General features: G+C 34.6%; 1 protein-coding gene across 1 annotated transcript; it reads left to right on the forward strand.

Annotated features, from left to right (window-relative positions):
- Window positions 1-14,639: 14,639 nt before the first annotated feature.
- LOC145687630 (uncharacterized) lies at window positions 14,640-20,427 on the forward strand. The gene is made up of 2 exons (XM_081761094.1): window positions 14,640-17,091; window positions 19,948-20,427. Exons 1-2 carry the CDS (start codon window positions 14,693-14,695, stop codon window positions 19,949-19,951), a joined length of 2,403 nt encoding a protein of 800 aa, XP_081617220.1. The 5' UTR covers window positions 14,640-14,692; the 3' UTR covers window positions 19,952-20,427.
- The last annotated feature ends 212 nt before the right edge of the window (window positions 20,428-20,639 follow it).

Below are 20,639 nucleotides of genomic sequence, written 5' to 3' on the forward strand. Positions count from 1 at the left end.
AAAAATCCCCCCTTATACAAAATCCACAAATAAATCACTGCGTGTAATACTTTTGAAAATATAGCCTTTTCAAAAAGAATGAATCATTTATGCTAACCCTGTATGCTATTGACGAGGAAACGTTGGATAAAGCCATGTATTATTATTTTGCTGGACATCAGGAATATAACCCTGGATCATAGACATTTCAAATGCATTAAATTAAACTCGATACACTTGAATTAAACATTCTTTTCAAATACATGTTTTTAAAATGATAGAAAATTAATATATATTGGTAATAGAAACATGAAATTCGGTTATTCATTTCATAAAATTAAAAGATTTTTATTACATTTGTCGTAGTATTCCTGATACAACATTTCAATAAAGATATATTAAAATTTAAATAAAAATAATATTATTGCTAAGTGGAACTAATAACTGTAGCTGACTTGAACTAAAATGTTTTATGAATTTAATTATTGATATTAATAAAGCATACACTTGGAAGTAATATTGTTTTGCCCTGAAATATGAGTCATAGAATTCAATTTATGGAATGCCTTAAATATAATAGACATATGTGTGCAGATAACTAATTTTATGACGTTATACGATTCTTTCACATTAGTTTTGTTGTTTTCAATACGTACGTTAATTGAGTCGTCTAGTTTCATAACTGTTCTTGTCTGTTTACATAACATCACAGGGAACTTAGAAAAACTGTAGGATTCATGCGTTTAGTAGATCTGGAAGTATTTGAGAATGTTCAAGTTTTTCACACGAACACTTTGAAGTGTTCCCAGTTCTACAAAACATCCAGATCCTAATTTTTTTTTAAAGTTTTCTGGGATTTTTTGTAAATCGATAAGAGCTGTTTGGGAACTGGACAACTCATCTAGACAGTTTTTTTTTCTCTTCGTGCATTCGCAAATAATTATCTACATATATGCCTGCAGATTCATAGGTCTCAGTTGGCTCAATGGTATGCCTCTTATCTCTGGTATATGGGGACCCTGGTTCGATCCCGAGCCAGGTAGGTTTGTGGTGGACTATATCGTGTCCGTGGACCTTCTCAGTTTACTCCCGTTTCCTTATACATCCTCATTCCACCATTTCTTTCGTTATCAGTCATTTGCATTAATTATCGTCTTTTTTTGGCGTAACGGAAATACTTGTGAGACGTTAGACTGAAATATTTCATTTTATCTGCACTAGTAATATCGAATCTTAGTTACGGTTGTACATTACAATGACAATAGTACATGAATGAGGGGTAAACTCTCAATTCGTGTGCCAATAATGGTAGCTCATTTAGGTGATAGGATAAAAAACATAGATTATTATCTGTAGATTTTATCACCTAAACGAACTTCCTTTTGCAATTAGACAATACTTATTTTGTAGTGCTTTTCTAAATTATAACACTGAATTACTTCTACTGAATCAATTTGTGTAAATACATGCTATCGCATATAGCTGAAGAAGTAACAAACAGAGGACGATCTGCTGCCGTAAACATGTTAACTAATATATCAGCCGTTCCATGTTTGACAGACTACACGCGACAGAGCATCAAACTGTAATCAGATTGCTAGCCTCAGTCCCCAGGGCAGAATTTACCATGGACATCAACATAATACTACGAGATGTTCCATGCGATTTGCTTTCAGGGTTGCCACAAATAGTGGACAACGACTAGTTTTCTACTAATAATGTTTTCATGGCTTTAAAAAGCAACATGGTGGTCACAAGTACGTTGAAAATACATTTTTTGGTTATACTGATTTATTATTATTATTATTATTTCTGGTTCTCCATAATATATATTATTAATAATACATAAGTTAGTAATTTGAACTAGAAGCTAATTTAAATAAAGTAATACACGGATAAGTTTCAACATTTCTGTTCTTTGTTTGGAGTTCAACTTTCCTAGCCGTGACACATGATGTGTAAGTCGACAATGAACGTGTAGCCTAACTCACATATGCTACCATCGGAGATTAACCCACTCTCCAAAGAAAAAAAAAACTAATAATTTAGAAATTGAGTTTTACTATCCACCATTTCCAATTAGAACACTATATTTAATGACTATAACAATAACTGCAGGTGATTTTGACTTTAAGTTAAGGAGGCCATAGGTGCACAAACTTGCATGACAAACTTGCATGAAAGCTTTGTTTCAACATGCATGTTGGAAAAATTTCTTGCCCACACACCTACCAACTTGCTGTCCAACTTACTAGAAGAATGAATTGGACTTCAGTGTGAGAAAAGTGAAGGACGAGCAAACGCGTGCTTTTACTTTCTGAAGCTGCACTAGTTATGCAATAAGAAGATTTTTAAAAAAGAAAGCGATCTAAATTATCACAGTCGTTTGTTTTTTTTTTTTTTAATTTTACTTTACACAAACATGGTAGTTCTTTGTATACCTGAATAAATTCACGCACATAATACCTTCCATGTAACGCAGATCATTCATCATTAACGACCTTGGCACTTTGGAGGAAAGAGTAGCGTGATTTCTTCCGCTGTCGTGATTGGCGGATCTAAGTATAAAACAACCAACTTGTATGAACGAGCACACACACGGTAAACTTGCATGAAGAATGGCAAAACCATCATGAAAGTTTACAGAAAATTTCGAAAACTTTCAACATGCATGAACGAGGCCACACAAGATCAACTTGCCTGTAGTTTTATAATTTTTCATGCAAGTTGGACGGTTTCTCCATGCATGTGTGTGCGTGTATGAGCCCCTTTACAAGGAAACGTAACTTCGTCTTTGGGGATAACTTCGTCATTTGAACAATATAAGAGTCTTAAACTACTACAGTATTCGCGGTAGCTTTGCATATGTGTTACAGAATTTCCTTGCCAATATTACTCCGAAACAGATGAACAGAGACAGAAGCATTGTTCCCGGTCAAAATATTGACCCACGCCATTAGCCTAAATAAATCAGTAACATTATTTGTGGTAGAGTAGAGTCATCCAATAAAAATATTTGAGGAATAATCAAACGCGAATGCAGCAGGTACGAGGTATCTGATTTTCTTTAGTACGTTTCATGTCTGAAATGCATTTGTGGAGTGTAAGAAGTCCAAGGACGTACACTTCTTGAGTAAGACATGAGATGACAAATCATATGTATTGTTTATGCTACGTACTGAGGCACTTAATACTGTTTCTGTATGATACTGTTTATTTCTATTAATGTTAGTTGCAAACAGTATATAGTTTGTATGAGAAGTTGGCATATTTTACAATTTTGTAATTTGTAATTATAGGTACAACACTTCTCAGTAGATTTTTATGACGACTTATCATTAGGTTGATTTTGTCCTGATAGCTGCATAGTCACACATGAGGAAGTTGATCAATTTCATGGGTTTATTTCACCACGAAAAGGATATTTATTTTGCACACTCAATATATATTATGTAATTATTCTGTCCTTTCTACAATGCACTTATGAAAAACAACATGTTATTCGTATATGATTCTTGTGTTATCAATCGACATGGATTTTTCTGGCAATATTGTAATATGCCAATATCCGCACGAAATTACCTGGCTTAACGGTACCATTTGAGTTTACTGAATGTTATGATATCAATTTCTGGATATATATTTTATAACTCAACTCTTCGCGATTAGATTTGATGTGACCAATCGACAACTACTGAAATTTATGTGAACCATATTTTTTCACTACTCTCTCATTGACCAATACTAAAATCTATGGGTTTGGGGGTGCGGTGGCTCAGTGGTAGAGCGTTCACCTCCAGTGCTTGGGGTCCCTGGTTCGATTCCAGCTCGCACCGTGTGGACTTTGTGGTGAACAAACACCGTGCTCTTTGGTTTTCTCGGGGTTCTCCCGTTTCCTCCAACTTTCTTCATTCCACCATTTCACTAATCTCTCATTATCACCGTCTCCTTTAGCCTAACCGGCATAAGCGTGGGACGTAAAACTTAAAGATTTCATTACATTTTCAAATCTATGAGTACCCATCATAGAAGACTTGGTCCACAAATTTACTTGGATTTTCATAATATAATGCTTTTACTTGAATCTTGGTTTAGATATCTAACAATGGAACTGGCACTATAGTGGGCACTTTGAATGTTATTCAGAAATAGTCATAAGTGTTCAAATCTCTTTCATTTAATGGTGGTGTGGTACGTTACAATACTCTCACTTTCCTGAGCACATTTTTTTTAACTCTACTCTCGGCTCGTATGGTTGAGGTTATTTTTAGATATTCAACTTTCGAGATTCTCAATCTATGGGCCATTAAAAATAGCCTGCATTTCCATCTCTCGAATCCGTAAGCCTATCAGAATGGAATTTTCATAATCGCATTACTTCGGGCAGCTTATTGAGCGTAGAACAATATATGTTTCATCACGCTGAAGCACACGTTTTCAAACAAACAAGGTAGAATGAAATATACATAATTATTTCTTAGATAGTAAATATTCTAGTACGGGCTGCTTTTGACGTTCAGTAGATCGCAAAAAAATAAGATGGCATTTATTTTGTATTCATACTGGAAATAAGTTGAGGTAACAAGAAATTAAAAAAAAAATGATCCAAGAAAATGGATCAAAAGATTACGATATTGGTCAATAATTTTAGGAATGATCCAAAAATGCATTAAAAGATTGCTGTCTTGGCCAATAATTAGGTTTTTAATTAAGGACTACAAAATTTTTGAGCGATTCCTAAAACGAGTTTTCGTATTTTCTACGGAATAACCACATCATATTAAGTTAAGTGATAGTTTGGGTTTGGTTGCACTATATGTAGTTCTCCAGATACAAGGCGTAGAATATTTTTTTATAGAAATGCATTGGATCTCTCTGTTGCAAAAAAAAAGTAAACATGAGTTAATTTATAGTTACACCTATGTATTAATACTGTGTAAGTACTGAGTCTGTCTGAAGGATATTATTTGATTTCACGCTGCCTAACTTCATTGACATCATAAAGATTTGTATACGAGTGTGACTATTAATGGAAAATGTCATTAAAATTATATTACTATGGGTTATAGACTATATAACCAGTAGCATTTGTCACATTTCCTAGATTAAAGCAGATGAATGTAGATGATTTCCTTGCTATCAGCAGCAAAAAAAATGTTAGGGGTTAATTATCTTATGCTAAAATATATAATGAATAGTGAAATATAAAATCTAATGTCTTCTGTGATTTCCATGTGTGGTTATTTCTTTTCACGATTTTTTTTTCTCAAAAACATGAATATTTCATTGAACACGACACACACAAATGCATTATTTCTAACCAAATCCATGCTTCTCACGCATACGAGAAGTTCAAATGTTGGAGGTCTGAAGAAATAAAGAAAAAAAGAAAGCTTTCGTTTAGAGTTCGAATGAAATTGCCTATTTATTGCAAATATTATAAGTTGCAATTAAATGTAAAACTTGCATGCTCCCAGCAATGTGTAGAAGAGACATACATAATTGAGAAGTCTGATGCAATAAGGGCATAATACTGAAATATGCATTTGGAGAAAAACGATGCTGAAAATTTAAGTAGTGTATTTTCTTACATAAAACAATGTAATATGCAGCATACCCCCCCCCAATATTGAGTTTAAATTTTAACAAGAGGCTAAACAAGCATGGTAAAAGCCACAAATGCGTTGGACGCAAAAAGGGCGTAAACTCGCTTACGCCTTTATTCAATCAAACTCCTCAATTTATCCTCGGATTGCGTATTCCAAACGAGTATAACAAAAAACACAAACGAAATCGATAATCTTATACGTAGAACACGAACTAGTTTGAAACAAGGATATGAATTGCTATTTTAAAAGATATTTACATTCTAGTTTTCTACAGTCGATTTGAGTAAGTTAAAAACGATTTTGAATGCATGCCATTTACGCGTACTAATGAGACACATTTTGAATACAAATATTGTTAGTTGTAATAACCCGATTTGCTACGAAATTGCATACTTTTCACTCACCACATTAAAATTTTAGTATTACGTCCTCGAGGCAGATGCTATTACGATTAGGACATCTCTGAGCTCTGTTTCATGGCCAGCAAAATATGGTGGGGCATATTAGCTCGAATGACAATAGTTTCAGTACTGATGCTTTCGTTCAATCCACCAGCAGCTTGGGGCTTGTCGTTGTGTATTTTTCCCTCAGATACTACCAAAGAAAGTAGTTTGCTCTACTGTATGATAAGTGGCACCATTTTATTGCATTCACATGTAGGAGAGACAAAGGGGTAGAGCCTTTCTAGCTCAACTGTGCCCTTGCTGGTGCTGCTATTGATATATGATTTCCCGTACCTCCCTCGAACGAGAAAGGACGGTTTTCTGCGGCCGAGATCTTCCAAAATTATTGGATGTGGAAGCGTTGCAACAATGAATTATTTCATGGAATTCGCTTTGCTTCGTCTTGTTAGCCACTTTAAGTTGCCTACTGCCTTCACTCGTCAGGAGGAAAGGACTGAATAAGAAATTGACAACACAGCTGAGGTCATTCACTTCTTTTCCGTAAGCAAAGGGAGGTTTTCGTCCGCCAGAGGGCGACGGGTGTGAGGCCGAAGTTTAGTTCACATAGTTTCCAAGGGCACAGGTGGAATAGTGGAGCAAGTGGTGTCGAGCAAGTGGTTGTAGTGCTCGGCAGTAAGCAGCCTAAGGCATAGAAGAAACAGACTGGGAGCCACGCCGAAGAAGATTAAAAATTCACATTTATCTATATTACGTCCTAGCAGCTCAATCCATTTGGCCTATTTTTGGTACAACCTTAGATCATTGTACTTAGTGATCTGAGATCACTAAATATTTATATAAAAATCGTACTTCAAAGGAGGAGGACACAGGACAGGGAAAAAGTTATATTCAATTTTTTACGATGTAGATTGCAAACATTTAAATTTCTAAACAGAAACAATGCTGATTTAATACAATCTGAACGAGCTAGGTATGTGGTTTCCTCTTACCTTCCGAAATAAGCCTATTGTTTGGAACTACAGTTTACAAAGAATAAGGGAGTAAAGGAGTGTTTTGATAGTTGAATAATTGATTGATTTTTTTGTTATACAATGTTTTAGACTGTTGACTTTGGTCGTTAAAAAGTGGGCTACTGAATGATACATTCAATTTAAAGAAAATATGATTTATTAATGGTTGCAGCTTTCGTTTTTTTTCTCTCTTACAAAATTAACGAAGAATATAGTAGTAACAAACAGAATAAATTATCCCCTCATGGGATATCAATTTTTACTACCTTATCCACAGCTCAAAAGTAGACCAGAAAGGAAAAACAAGACTTATACAACTACCTCCAGCTCCATTCTTTAGAAATAGTTTGATCCTTGTTACCTCAGCTTTTGTAAATTGAAGGGATTCTCCCCGCTGCTTCCACCTACCTTTTTTATTTCAAAGTTTATCTTGCCATTTAGTTTTTATCTAGTTGTTAAAAATAATTTAAATATTTATTTATTGAAAGGTTGGGTGTTAGCTGACTTAGGTAATTTCATCACCGGAATTTTCGTCACCGTTAATTTTGTCACCAAAATATTAGCATGTAGGTTATTTCGTCACCGGAAATTTCGACATAATAATTTCGTTACTTGTAATTTTGTCACCAAAATATTAGCATGCAGGAAATTTTGTCATGGTCATTTTTTCACCTTTGTTGAAATAAGTAGAGACAAAGTAAACGACCGAAACAGCTGACCTTATCTTAATCAAAGTTGGAAAACTATTCAGTTGGTGTTCGACTCTGGAAAATCAAAGTTTCGGATACTCGAAGCAAGAACAAATAGCAGTAAAATAACATAATGTCAGTTTCAGCAAATGTTAAAAGCACAGGCAAAATGGGTCAGTAATGGATTTATATATCACTATTTACAAATATTAAATTTTGACAATATTAAAATTTCAGAACAGAAAATTAGCAAACAAAATATAACTTGTATTAATGCAATAAATGGTTTACATGTTCATTTTGTACTATTCATAACATTATAGAAAACAACAAGCATTTTTTTAAACATTTAGCTCCAGTGTTATACGTTAAGCACAAAGACCAGAGCCGTTTCTGAAAAATTTGAAACACTCTTCTAGTTTGCTGTTTGGGTGGTTGCCCCACAGCATCTTGATGAAGCACAGCTGAAACTGTTGCTTCAACTTGTTGAATTTCATGAATAAGCTTCCAAATAGTTGTGTGGGACATTCCTACTAGATGATGAAACTTCTAGTTCCACAATTCACAAATATTATTTATCCTAGAATTGCTGTTAAAGGTAGCTTGGTGAACATTCCAATTGTCTGGGGGATATAGACTGGGCACATTACGCAAACAAATATTCCCAGACCGAGCTTTAACACGGCGATACGTGTTTGACACGTAAGTGCTATCAAAATAGTCCAGAATTTCTAGATCTTCCTCCGAAGTCACTTGTATTAATCGATGCACATCTGCTATTGGGAGAAATGCAAATCTGTTTATTTTCTCGCAAAATACACGCAAATTTTCATTGCTCTTGTACCGTTCTAAGAGTCCAAGCTCTTGGACCTTGCTCCATGTTGACTGAGTCAGGTGAAAAAAGTAATGCTATAGACGAGTTGAATCTCCAAAAGTTGCATTTACAGCCAGCATTTACGCTATATCAAAATCCATTACCTTAGTTACAGGTCCGGATATTCACTAAATTCACTGCACTGATGCACCACCACACGAAACAGTTCTTCATATGAATTTTGTGTCTTGGTCTACATTAGGGCATATATCTAGTAAAGGAAGTCTCACCTCAAATAACATTACTTTTTTTTTTAGAGCCATTGAAAGTTGGCGTTCACCATCCATGTTTCACTTTTTAATAGCTTCATAAGGCTATATTTAGAGGAAACATCCAGAAATATTTATACGTTTCTCTTCCTTTATGGAAATTTGCTGCCAATGTTTACTCAGAGTTGAAATATAATTCTTTTAATACCTCCTAAAAAATGGCCACTCTTTTCAAATGACTCTGTTAACTTGGAAGGTCCAAGAGTTGGGCTCAGAGAACGATACTGCAACGATGAAAATTTTCGTCTATTCTGCGGGAAAATTAACAGATTGGCGTATCTTCCCATATTTGTTTGCTATTTTCTGTTCTGAGATTTTGATATTCGCAAAATTTAATATTTGTAAATAGTGAATAATGAACCCATTATTGCCCCATGTTGCCTGTGCTTTTAACATTTGCTCAAGCAGACATTATTTTCTTCTACTGGTGCTTGTTCTTGCGTCGAGTACCAGAAACTTCAATTTTGCAGAGTTCAACACCAACTGAATTGTTTTCTAAGTTTTATTAAAATAATTTAAGCTGTTTGATCGTTTGCTTTGTCTATATTTAATTCAACAAAGGTGAAGAATTAACCGTGACAAAATTTCCTATATGACAATATTTATGTGATAGAATTACTGGAAACTTTTATCTCTTGTCTCAAATACGATATCTAAAATATGTAACTCTTTATTTAATAATAATAATAATAATCTATTTTGATTATGCTGTATAGTTTTGCTTCAGTTGAAGATTAAAGAAAACAATTTTAAAAACTTTTTCGAGTTCATTCATTGTACTTGTATTATGTTCTAAAAGACACTGGTGATGAAATTATCGTGACATTATTTTCGGTGACGAAATTACCTATATGGTAATATTTTGGTGACAAAATTATCGTTGACGAAATTACCGTGACGAATTTTCCGGTGACAAAATTACCGCTGCCCGGTGTTAGCATGCGGGGTCAGGTTAAATTCAGTTCTACTCTGGTTTTCGTTTATTGCCAGTTTATCACTGTTTATTTTCATGTTTTCTTTAAATGTAGTCTTTAGTAATTTACCGTATTAAAAAATGTTTTAAACACTTAATGACTTTTTTCTTCGTTCTTGCTGTCGGGTATGTGACATGAGGGTAAAATCCACCCGAACTTGAGGGTTTCCACATACACATACAAATCAATTGAGTAGTAGTAAGTTGGAACTCAACATCGGATAATTTTCTTTAAATTCGAGTGATAAGTTTCTAAACTTAATACTTTTTTCAGATTTCCAAGGGAAGGTTTTCGAATTTTCTTCCTATCCCCCAAAATAAAGGAAGTTCACTGATAGATGAAAATAAAAAGACAAGCGCGATTTTATCGAAAATGACTAACGATTCTTCTCGTACATCAATATTTCATTACCACTTTTATTATCTGTCATAAGTTATTTCTGTGGTAAAAATACAAAAAGGTTAGTTTACTCTTGCCTGTGAGTTTTTTCGAGATATTTTCTCAAACACGAGTCAGTTAATTTTGTTCGTAATTGATAAATAAATGGTTTATTAATAACCGGAAATATGACATTACTATTTTTTCCTGAAAAGATCCACAACGGGTAATTTACTCTTGAGGGAGAATTTGTTTCGAATTTCTGAAAAACGCCTTAGGTGATAGTTCATATTTCATAAATAAATGTTTAATTAATAGCCTGCAATATGGAAACATACACACGAAGCAGTCTTGAAGATGAGTTTCTACTATGTTCAATATGTAATGTCTATGAAAAGTATACACTATTAAGTAGCAGATTGCGTCAATTATGTCAATTCTCCTATTAATGATGCATATACTACTTACAAACATAGTAAAACAATTGAGTTGTTCATGAAATAAATTATTTAAATGACAAGTATTGAGTGTTACATAATATTTTATGGCAATATACCTTAAGTTGACATTTATCTAGGAAGGTTTGATAGTACTCCCAACACTGAGATTGAGAAATGATTTAATAAATTAATAAAATTTATGAGTGTATTTCCTGTAAATGGGTGTAATTTTCAATTCTAGTCTTAGTTATGATTTCTTTTGGGCTTACATCTATTGTACCTATCAGGTAAGTGTTCGTAAACATATCCCCATCATGATGAGATATAACACAATGTTGAAAAATATTCAACATGGCCGGTACCTCGAATTGAACCAGAACTTTTACGGCTGGGAAGCAACCACACACACAAGAAATCTGTACAACGATTTGCTATTTGACTTAGTATGTAAACATTAATGGTGAAATAGGATTATTATTAGATTTAAATATTTGCACAAACTGAGGTTTGGAATAATAGACGAAGAAAGAAACATTATATTTCGTGGTTTATTAATTATTTTCTTACGAGTAATATCAAGATCGCGTGAAACAATAGTTACTTTCTGGACCTATTTCGCTATAAATTCTTGCGAAGTTGAGAAAGTACTTAAAATAACCAGCAGCACATTGTCAAAACTGCAAGAATCGTCATCGGATTTCGATATTCAAACTCAATTATTTGCTCCGTGTTATCAGGGAAATATCGGATAGTATCTTGTTCAAGGTCAGGATTACCTCCATTACTATTTAAACTTACTTCGTAGGTAGCTATAGTTTTAATGCTGGTGATGCTTTCTTCGAATAATTTTTTCAGGGAAGCGTCGGATAAAAAAAAAATTGCATTAGTTGGTGAAGGAGTGTCCGGCACAAGAGTGAAATGTAATTTATCTTTGTTATTGGGATCAGGTTTATTTGTGTTCGGCCGGAGGGAACCAAGTTCCTGGAAGTATGCCTGGAAGAAACATTGTTACTGGTTGCGCTAACCTTATCTTTCACTTTTCTTTTCTTTTCTTTCTTTCTTTTTTTCGTTTTTGTAAATAGCGTGGCATCACTTACTTACTTATTTATTTATTTATAACAGGTTTCAGATACAGCACTAGGCCGTTTTACTCTGAAACATTTTAACAATTTGATAACAATTTAATAACAATTTGAGGTCAAGATGGTACAAGACAACAGCGACATTACAAAAATAGCTTATTTATAGATGATCTGAAAGTATACTCGCTTGAAAAAACGTCTACAGTTTCTGGTAACTAATTATATGTACTGATAATTTTGTTTAGAAGGGACCTTTGGACAATATTAACTCTCACCGCTCGAGTGTAAAAGAGATCACTAGACGGTGTTGTTCTAGCGGGTACGCGAAAATTGATCTGACTTGACATCTGTTCATATGATATGTGACCATTTACATTTTTTTGCAAAAATATTAGGTCAGAAATTTTGTTTCTCACTAGGGTAGGTTTGATATTGAGAGATTTTAAAACGTTATTTTTTGGAAGTGTTCGGAGGTGAGGTACTCGGTAGGATACAATGGCTAAAAAGAAATTAATTACGGAATTTATTTTTTTAAATGAGTAGGGCAGGTCATAGACCAGATAGGAGAACAATACTCAATAGTGGGAGCAACATATGATTTATAGATAATTTTCAATTCGGCAAGAATTGGTCAAATGCTATTGACAGTCATACTTTTTTTTAAATATCACAACAGAGGGCCACAGCGGCTCAGTGCTAAAGCACTTATCTCTGGTGCGTGGGGTCCCTGGTTCAATCCCCGTGCAAATAAGTTTGTGTGGGCAACATCATGTCCGTGGGTTTTCTCAGGATATTCTCGTTTCCTCCCACATTTCATTCCACCAATTTTCTCATCATCATTCACTTCCCTTAATTATTGTATCCTTTAGTCTAAAGGGCATAATCATGGGACATTAAACTCAAAGATTTCATTTCAGTATCACAACATGGGTAACTCTGAAGGTGTGACTTCATCTTTATATGCGCCTTTACCTGTGTGAAAAAAAAATAATGTCCAAATATTAAATTAAATCTTAAATTCTTAGTCGAAAGGCATCAGGTTCGATAAGTTTATCGAGCCCATATGAGAAGTAGAATCCGAACCGCATGAACTCCCGCCTAGAATCGAACAGGGCGCCCCGCACCGAGGACGCGTATGCTGACTATATAGTGTAACGATATTTGGAAGAGAGAATAAGAGAGAAAGATTAAAAAAAAAAAGAACTCGAGACTTATGATATTATTTCAGTTTCGCAGCGCCGTAGTGCCAGAAAATGGAACTACGATGTCTGTTGGTAGCAGATTCGGATTCGGGTTAATATAGCTACTTAAAATATCAGGTGGAACACATCGAATTTTGAAGCTTTGCCTTGTTAAATAGAATACGCATAGCTATGGTTCGAAGGGACATTAACGTAAAGTGGATTAACACCGTGAAAAGAAACCTTACTTTTGAGTGTGATTTATATTCTGCGTTAAAATATTATTGTGTTATGTTCCTCCTATAAGGTTTCGTCATGAGACATTTTGTGGGTGAAGTTACATTCCGTATTGAAGAAATTGGTTCTTTTCGAGTGATGCGATTAATGGTTGGCCAGTTTGCCTTACTTATTTGTTCGTTAAATAGAAATTCCACGACATATAGAAAAGAATTTTCTCTCTATTTCTCGTAAGAACATTTGATTCTATGAAGAAGTGTAAAAATATAATATTTAGAGAGGAATACTGAAACACCCATATATGTGTTGTAAAAGGGACAAGCAGTTTTACTCATTGGTAAGTGACTCAATTATATGCTTTGATAATACATATAGATTAAATTCTGTTGTATGAATAGCGTTTGTAATATATATATCTATCTATTCAAGTTGTCATATAAATATTTTCGATCATATACAGCTTTTTCTTTGCAATAAAATTACAATTAATATATTCATTTGACCTATGAACCCGATAGGTATTGAGTTAATTAGATTCGTAGCTTGCTATATTTTATTAAATCATATAATCATTATTCTAAAACAATTTAAATTCAATTGTAATTTCAGTGTAGTGAGTTTTGTAGGGCAGTTTTAATTGTTCCGGCTCACTTCCACCCAACGTCACTGCTATTCCATATTATATGGGACGGGGTACGTTGCACAGTTTTAAGTAGCTATATTCATGTTCGTGAGTTTCTGTCTGTCTGTTAAGCCGACAGAATACCATATAATCAGGTCATTGATTGTTGTAGACGAGTGTACATGTTATGTATATATATATTTAGTTAAGTACGGTCGTCAGTATTTTTGTTTAGCTCGATTGTTAAGAATTTATGCAATTTGTCTGCTAGTTTGCTTACGCTATTCGGCAGTAAAAAAAAAAAGCAGGAAAAGAAGCTACAAGAATAAAGTTAAGTTATTTCTATGAGTCATTGGACATCGTTGTATGAATTGGCGTGTCGATGTTTTGTCTTTCGTGGTGTGTTGAACTCAGCTAGGGTAGATAGCTTACATTCCAGATACGTAACAAGTCAAGGTTACTCGTTTCTGTCTGCCGATAAGAAGTGGGTGCTGTTATTGCATGTTTTTGCTCTGTTGTGAGCAGGTGTTTAAAAACCTGTTTCTTGTTTATATTAATTACGTGTCCATGCAGCACCAGGAAAAAAAAATAGGTCAGCGCTGAAAAGATAGATAAATGCTATTTACTGTGTATGTTAGTTTTGATATTATCAAGCTACTATCTTCATAATAAGTTAATTTTTTTTTTTCATTCACATAAAAGAAGGAAAGAAATTAAAGACGAGAAAGAATAAATAGTGGAGGTAAATCCCTCTTACAATGGATTTTGAGGGCTCTAGTATTAGTTATCCCGGTCAGCTAGTATTAAATAATATGCCCAATGGGGATCATGGTTATGTTATTCGACATGATAGTACAAATCCATTTTTTGATAGGGGTGATCTTTCGTTGTCTCCTTCAAGTGATTATAATTTGTTAGTTACGTCGGACAGTGACGTAAATGATATGACGCCTAGTCATGTCAACCAGCAGGTTCAAACGGATTCATATGTTAACACGGGTTTTGTACAATATAAACAAACATCGTCCCCAACATATTGTGTTGACATGAGTAATTGGTATAACACAGGGGGTAACCAAAAGCCCGAAGTTTCGATGCCAAAATGGGATTTGAATAATGAGGGAACAAATCCAATGCAATGCATTTATAATAGGGATGGAGACGAAAGTCGCTTATTAAGAGGGTTTTCACCTTTTATAGTAAACATGGATAAACTTACTCTTCGTGCGGCTGGTGAGAATTTCTCAAATTTATGTATGCAAATACCAATGTGTGATGGGTTGGATGATCGCCTCTTTTTTGAATTTTTGCTGTCTGTATATAGAATAGCTAAACGTAATATATTTCCAACTGAATCTCTTGTTATGGCCGCATTGGGTAAAACTGCAAATCCCTTACATTCTGAACTAATTTCACAAATATCTGTAACGAATGATTGGGTGCAAATTAGTAATGCATTGTTTACTAAGTTAGTTACGGGTGTTGGTCGAAAATATATAATGGATACTTATGTTTATTGTTTGCAACAACTACATGAGACTGCCATGGCATATATCGAAAAGGTGTGCGATAGTTATACCATTGTGAGAGGTGCTTTACATGAAAGTGTAGTGAAAGATATTATATTGAGTGGATTGAACCCCCAACTATCTTATGAGCTTTTCCGATATACTCCTCCAAATAGTCTTGGTGCCGTAATAGATGCTGTCAAGCAGCATATGTCGCATCTTAAAAATATTTCAACGTACTCAGCATTAGTAGAACAAAATAAAAGTGAACTTAAATTGAAGAATACACTTGGTAATCCAAGACCACAGTGTTTTGAATGTGGGGGTCCGCATCTTGTTTCGAGGTGTTGGGTTCGACGTCAACGAGTGATTAATAATAGAAGTATTAAAACGAACACGAATCAGGGGAGCAGGAAGTCAACTGTGATAAAAGATAATGTTAGGATTGTCCCCAAGGATAATAATAATAGACAGATGGTTAACCAGATCACTCAAGGTGGTTACGATATGACCTCGAATGTGTGTGATCAAAAGTCTCAGGGTCGATCCCCACAGGTGGTGTCGGGAACGTATTTGAAACCTAAGGAAGTGAATAATAGTGTTGATATGCCATCCAAAATAGATAAATCGAAAATGATTGCTGCATTTGTGCATGCATATATACTCGGTGGAACATTTCTTGGGAGTCTTGATTCTTGTTCTTCTGTTTCGCTCCTCAATAAAGAGCAGTTTTTAACATGGAATAATAAACTTAAACATCCGATTCAAATACTGCCTGATAAATTTAGTGGAGTTAGTGTGGACAATAATAAGGTTGAATTGGAGGGTGCTGTCCGTATACCGTTGAAATTTCTTAGTCGTGTGTATAGATTAAAATTCTTTTTGGCACCACGATTAAGACCAACATTTATTATTGGCATACCTGAACTTAAATATTTAAAAGCATCAATAGACATTAATAACAATCTATTACATTTAGGTATCGAAGGTGGAGAAGTGCAATTAATATACGATAAATCTTCTTCTATACGACATCCTTTTCCTTCCACTAGTGGTGATCAGCAAGAAAATAGTTTTGACTCTGTTAATCAAGATTTATGTTACAGGGGGAGAGGTGATTTAATTTCACAAATGTTTCTTCGTGCGGATTCTGCGATTCTGACAGGAGATGAGTGTGGTCCAGATGATATGGATGCTGGGAAAACTTTTATTGTGAATTCATCTTCACCTCACATTAGTTGTGCGGAACAAGATTTCCTATATCCAATAGGATCCAATGGGCGAGTTCCATCCAAAGGTGCCGAGTCTAGTGGGATCATCAGTGATGTCAACCCATATGGAGGTGCCAGTGTTGCCATCTCTTCTGAGGATGTAGTCCGGTCCAAGTCTCAACGAGTTGTTAAATCTTCTCAACGTCGGAAGAGGATCCAAGGGATAAACCACTCAAGCGTCTCCAGGGTTGCCAGCCTTGATCGACCTATGTCTACCCATGGAACTTATCAAAGGAAGGACCAACCAGATGTTCCAGCCAGGGGTCAAGGAGTTGTCCAGACATCTCAACAATGGATGATGGGGCAGAGGAAGAGTCAGCCAAGGGTGTCCAGTGTTGCCATCCCAAGTCCGTCGGCTAGTGATACAGAAGTACGGAGTTTCCCAGGTGTTCCTGTTCAGAGAATCCATGGATTGGGACAAGAGCAGAGTATTCCACCCAGGGTTGCCATGTCTCCTCATCTGAACGATTTCTATCCAGGCATCTCCAGGATGACCAATGAGAGTCAGAAGTTTTCCATAGATGTTGATCCAGCTCTTCTTGAAATGGATCCAACATTAGAAGGGTATGTACAATGTTTGTGTACTAAATATCCTACTGTTTTTTCTAATCGTGTAGGTGAAGTTCCTAATTATGAACATCGGATCGAGCTTAAAGATTATTCACCTATTCGACATAAGGCTTATCCAATGTCGCGAAAGGCTCAAAGAGAAATGGATAAGATTCTAGATTCTCTTTTAGAACAAAATATAATACGCCCTAGTACTAGTGAGTTTTCTTTTCCGTGTTTTATGGTAGGTAATAGAGATGGATCCAGGAGACTTGTAATTAATTATACTGATCTAAATAAACGTTTAGTGTTGAATTCTCAATATACTCCTAGAATAGAGGATGTGTTTGCTGAATTATCTGATGGTGTGATCTTTAGCAGGATAGATGTAATGAAAGCGTACCACACAATTAGACTTAGTGAGGATTCAAGTAAATTTACAGCCTTTCTCACACATCGTGGTTTATTTGAATATCGTTATGTTCCATTTGGCATTGCTAATGGGTCATTTCTATTAAGTAAACTTATCACAGATATCTTTTATTCTATGAAAGATCAGGGTGTAACATGGTATGCAGATGATTTAATCATAAGTAGCCCAGATTTAGAATCTCATAAACATACCTTGGATATGGTAATACGTAAATTGGAAGAAAATGGATTAACCTTGTCCATTGATAAATGTAAATTTTTCCAAAAGAGAATTTCGTATTTAGGACAAATTATAGAAGGTGGTAATATGTACATGGATCCATCAAGAGTTGAATTTATACGGAAATTGCCAGCTCCAAAGAATAGGCGTGGTGTAATAGCATTATGTTCTTTCGCTCAATATTATAGTAGATACATTCCAGGGTTTCAAGAAGTTCTTGAACCAATCTCTAGGTTAAGATCTCCTAAGGTGTTGTTTGAGTGGGGTGATGAGCAAAAGCAAGCCTTAAAGAAATTGAAAGAATTATTTGAAAGCTATGTTGTACTTAAGCTTCCTGATCTAAATTCGTGCTTTATTGTGTCATCGGATGCTTCGACCCATTCTTTGGGGGGAGCGATTTCACAATATGATAAAGCTACAGGGAAACTAATTCCAGTGTCATTTTTCTCCCGTAAATTGCGTAAATACGATGTAAACAAGCCCATTTTTATTTTAGAACTTATGGCCGCATTAGAAACCATGCAGCGTTTTCGAACCTTTCTTCACGCACCTTTTGAATTGCGTGTAGATAATATGGGATTAGCGTACGCATTGAAAAATTTGAAAAGGGTGAAAAAATACGGTAGCCTATTGTATAAATTATTTGAATTTAATTTTACTGTGAAATCTGTTCCATCCTCATTAAATGTACCAGCGGATTTTATTTCCCGCATACATAATACTGAAGATTTTGAGGATTTCCAGGAGGATCCATCCCTGGATGAACAAGTAATCAATATGTTGATGGTAAATTTATGGAATATGCCTTATGCGCAGTTATCGATAGAAGAACACCAAAAAAGGGACCCAGAATTGAAAGCTATTTTTGATAGAATTAAGAATAAGGAGAATGTACCTGATTATAAGATTGTGAAAGGAATATTATGTAAGAAAACACGAGCAATTAAAAATCCTTACAAAATCTGTCTCCCCAAAAGTTTGACCAATAACATAATTGCATTCTATCACGAATCGATATTGCCGGGGGCGCATTTGGGATTTTCTAAATGTGTCGCGAAGATCTGTATGCGCTATACTTGGGAGGGCATGATACCGCAAATAATAGAGTACATAACATCGTGTCCTTTATGCCAATTGAGTAAAAGTAATAATATGAAAGTTATGGGACAATTGGTCTCTAGTTTTGAGAAATTTCCGAACGGAAATTGGGCATGTGACGTCATAGGTCCTTTGGTAGATACGCAGTCTGGTCGCTTTTGCTTGATAGTGGTTGATTCATTTACGAAAAGGGTATTTTTGGAACCTTTTCGGAATCTATCCAGTCAAACAATAATTAATAAGTTATACAAACTAATGTGTCGACATGGATTTATTCACTCTCTGACCCATGATAATCACAGTATCTTTACGTCGTCTCGCTTTAAAGATTTTATGTATGCTAACGGGATCCGAGACATAAGGATTGCACCCTATCATAGTGGTAGTAATCCCAGTGAGAGATACATCAGAGTGATCAAAGATTGTTTAAAAATTTACTTTTCGGATAAACAAAATAAATGGGATCGTGGGATTCATGAGATAGAATTTTCGCTTAATACATCAGTTCATTCCGAACATCAAAAGTGTCCCATGGAATTAGTGTATACATACGATGTATGCGACCCATTGGATATCAAGTGGAGGATAGAATCTACTGATATTAGACAGAGAGATCCTAATATATGGGTTAGTGCTCTCAAAAACATGGAACATGCATGGGAAAAGAGGAAGCGAAAATATAAGAAGAGGGTACCGACATCTTACCAAATTGGGGACAAGGTATTAATAAAAGCACAGGTCCAGTCCTCATTAAGTGATAAAATAACAAAAAGCCTTTGTAATCGGTGGTCGGGGCCTTATTCTGTGGTCAAGATTTTAAATCCTAATACCATTCAAATACAAGCAGTTAATAATGAGCATGATATTAGGAAGTCTCATGTATCATTAACCAAACGATTTCGAGAACCCCGTAATGTTGATTAGTGATGACTGTATAGCAACATAAGTATGTTTTGTAAAATTTCAAGAAATGTAGTTACATTATCATTTGTAAATTTTATTAGGAAATTTTAGAGATTCATTCATCAAATCATACATATTCATAGATCTCATTTTTAATCATTATATTTGTGAATGAATGTGGTTGTGTTGTATGGATATTCATATAGTTCTCTTTTCAGATAAGTCCGATCGGCATTGTCAGTTTGTTCTTGTATAACCGATTGTAATCATCGTTCTATGTTGTATGTATTTGGATTGAATGTATCTTCGAGTATCGATTCTGCTGGATGGACGACGCTCAGGTCATGAATGAATGGAATATGGAATCATAGTAATCATATTATCATTATTTTTCTTTTTCCTACATGTCTGGAATTTCATAAAAATATACTTATGATCCAATGCTATAAGGCATATTATATGTAACCATTTAATATATATATGTAGAGTGAATTCTATATTGAATGTTTTTGTTAGGGTGTTTCTTTATTAACTTGATCTTGTGTAATTATGAAAGTGAATTACTGTGACTTATGACTAATTAGAATAATTAACCTTAGTAGAAAGGTGAGTGGATTACTGTAGAGTATTTTTTTAGTGCACTTATTTTTTTTGTTTTGAGGTAGTTAAATGGTCAAATAGGTAGTTTGAATACTAATATCGACAGTTGACTATGGTAATTTATCTTTCATAAAGTTAAAAAAAGGTTATTATATATATATATATATATATATATATATATATATATATGGTTATGTAAAAAAATATATTAGAATATTTTTTTTATCCCCACAATGGGATTGTGTAACGATATTTGGAAGAGAGAATAAGAGAGAAAGATTAAAAAAAAAAGAACTCGAGACTTATGATA

The sequence above is a fragment of the Thermobia domestica genome, chromosome 6 (assembly GCF_964235325.1).
Source record: "Thermobia domestica chromosome 6, izTheDome1.hap1.1, whole genome shotgun sequence".
Taxonomy (NCBI): domain Eukaryota; kingdom Metazoa; phylum Arthropoda; class Insecta; order Zygentoma; family Lepismatidae; genus Thermobia; species Thermobia domestica.

Bases quoted from the DNA above. Each gene is read 5' to 3' on its own strand.
- LOC145687630 (XM_081761094.1), top strand. From the start codon at position 14,693: ATGACGCCTAGTCATGTCAACCAGCAGGTTCAAACGGATTCATATGTT.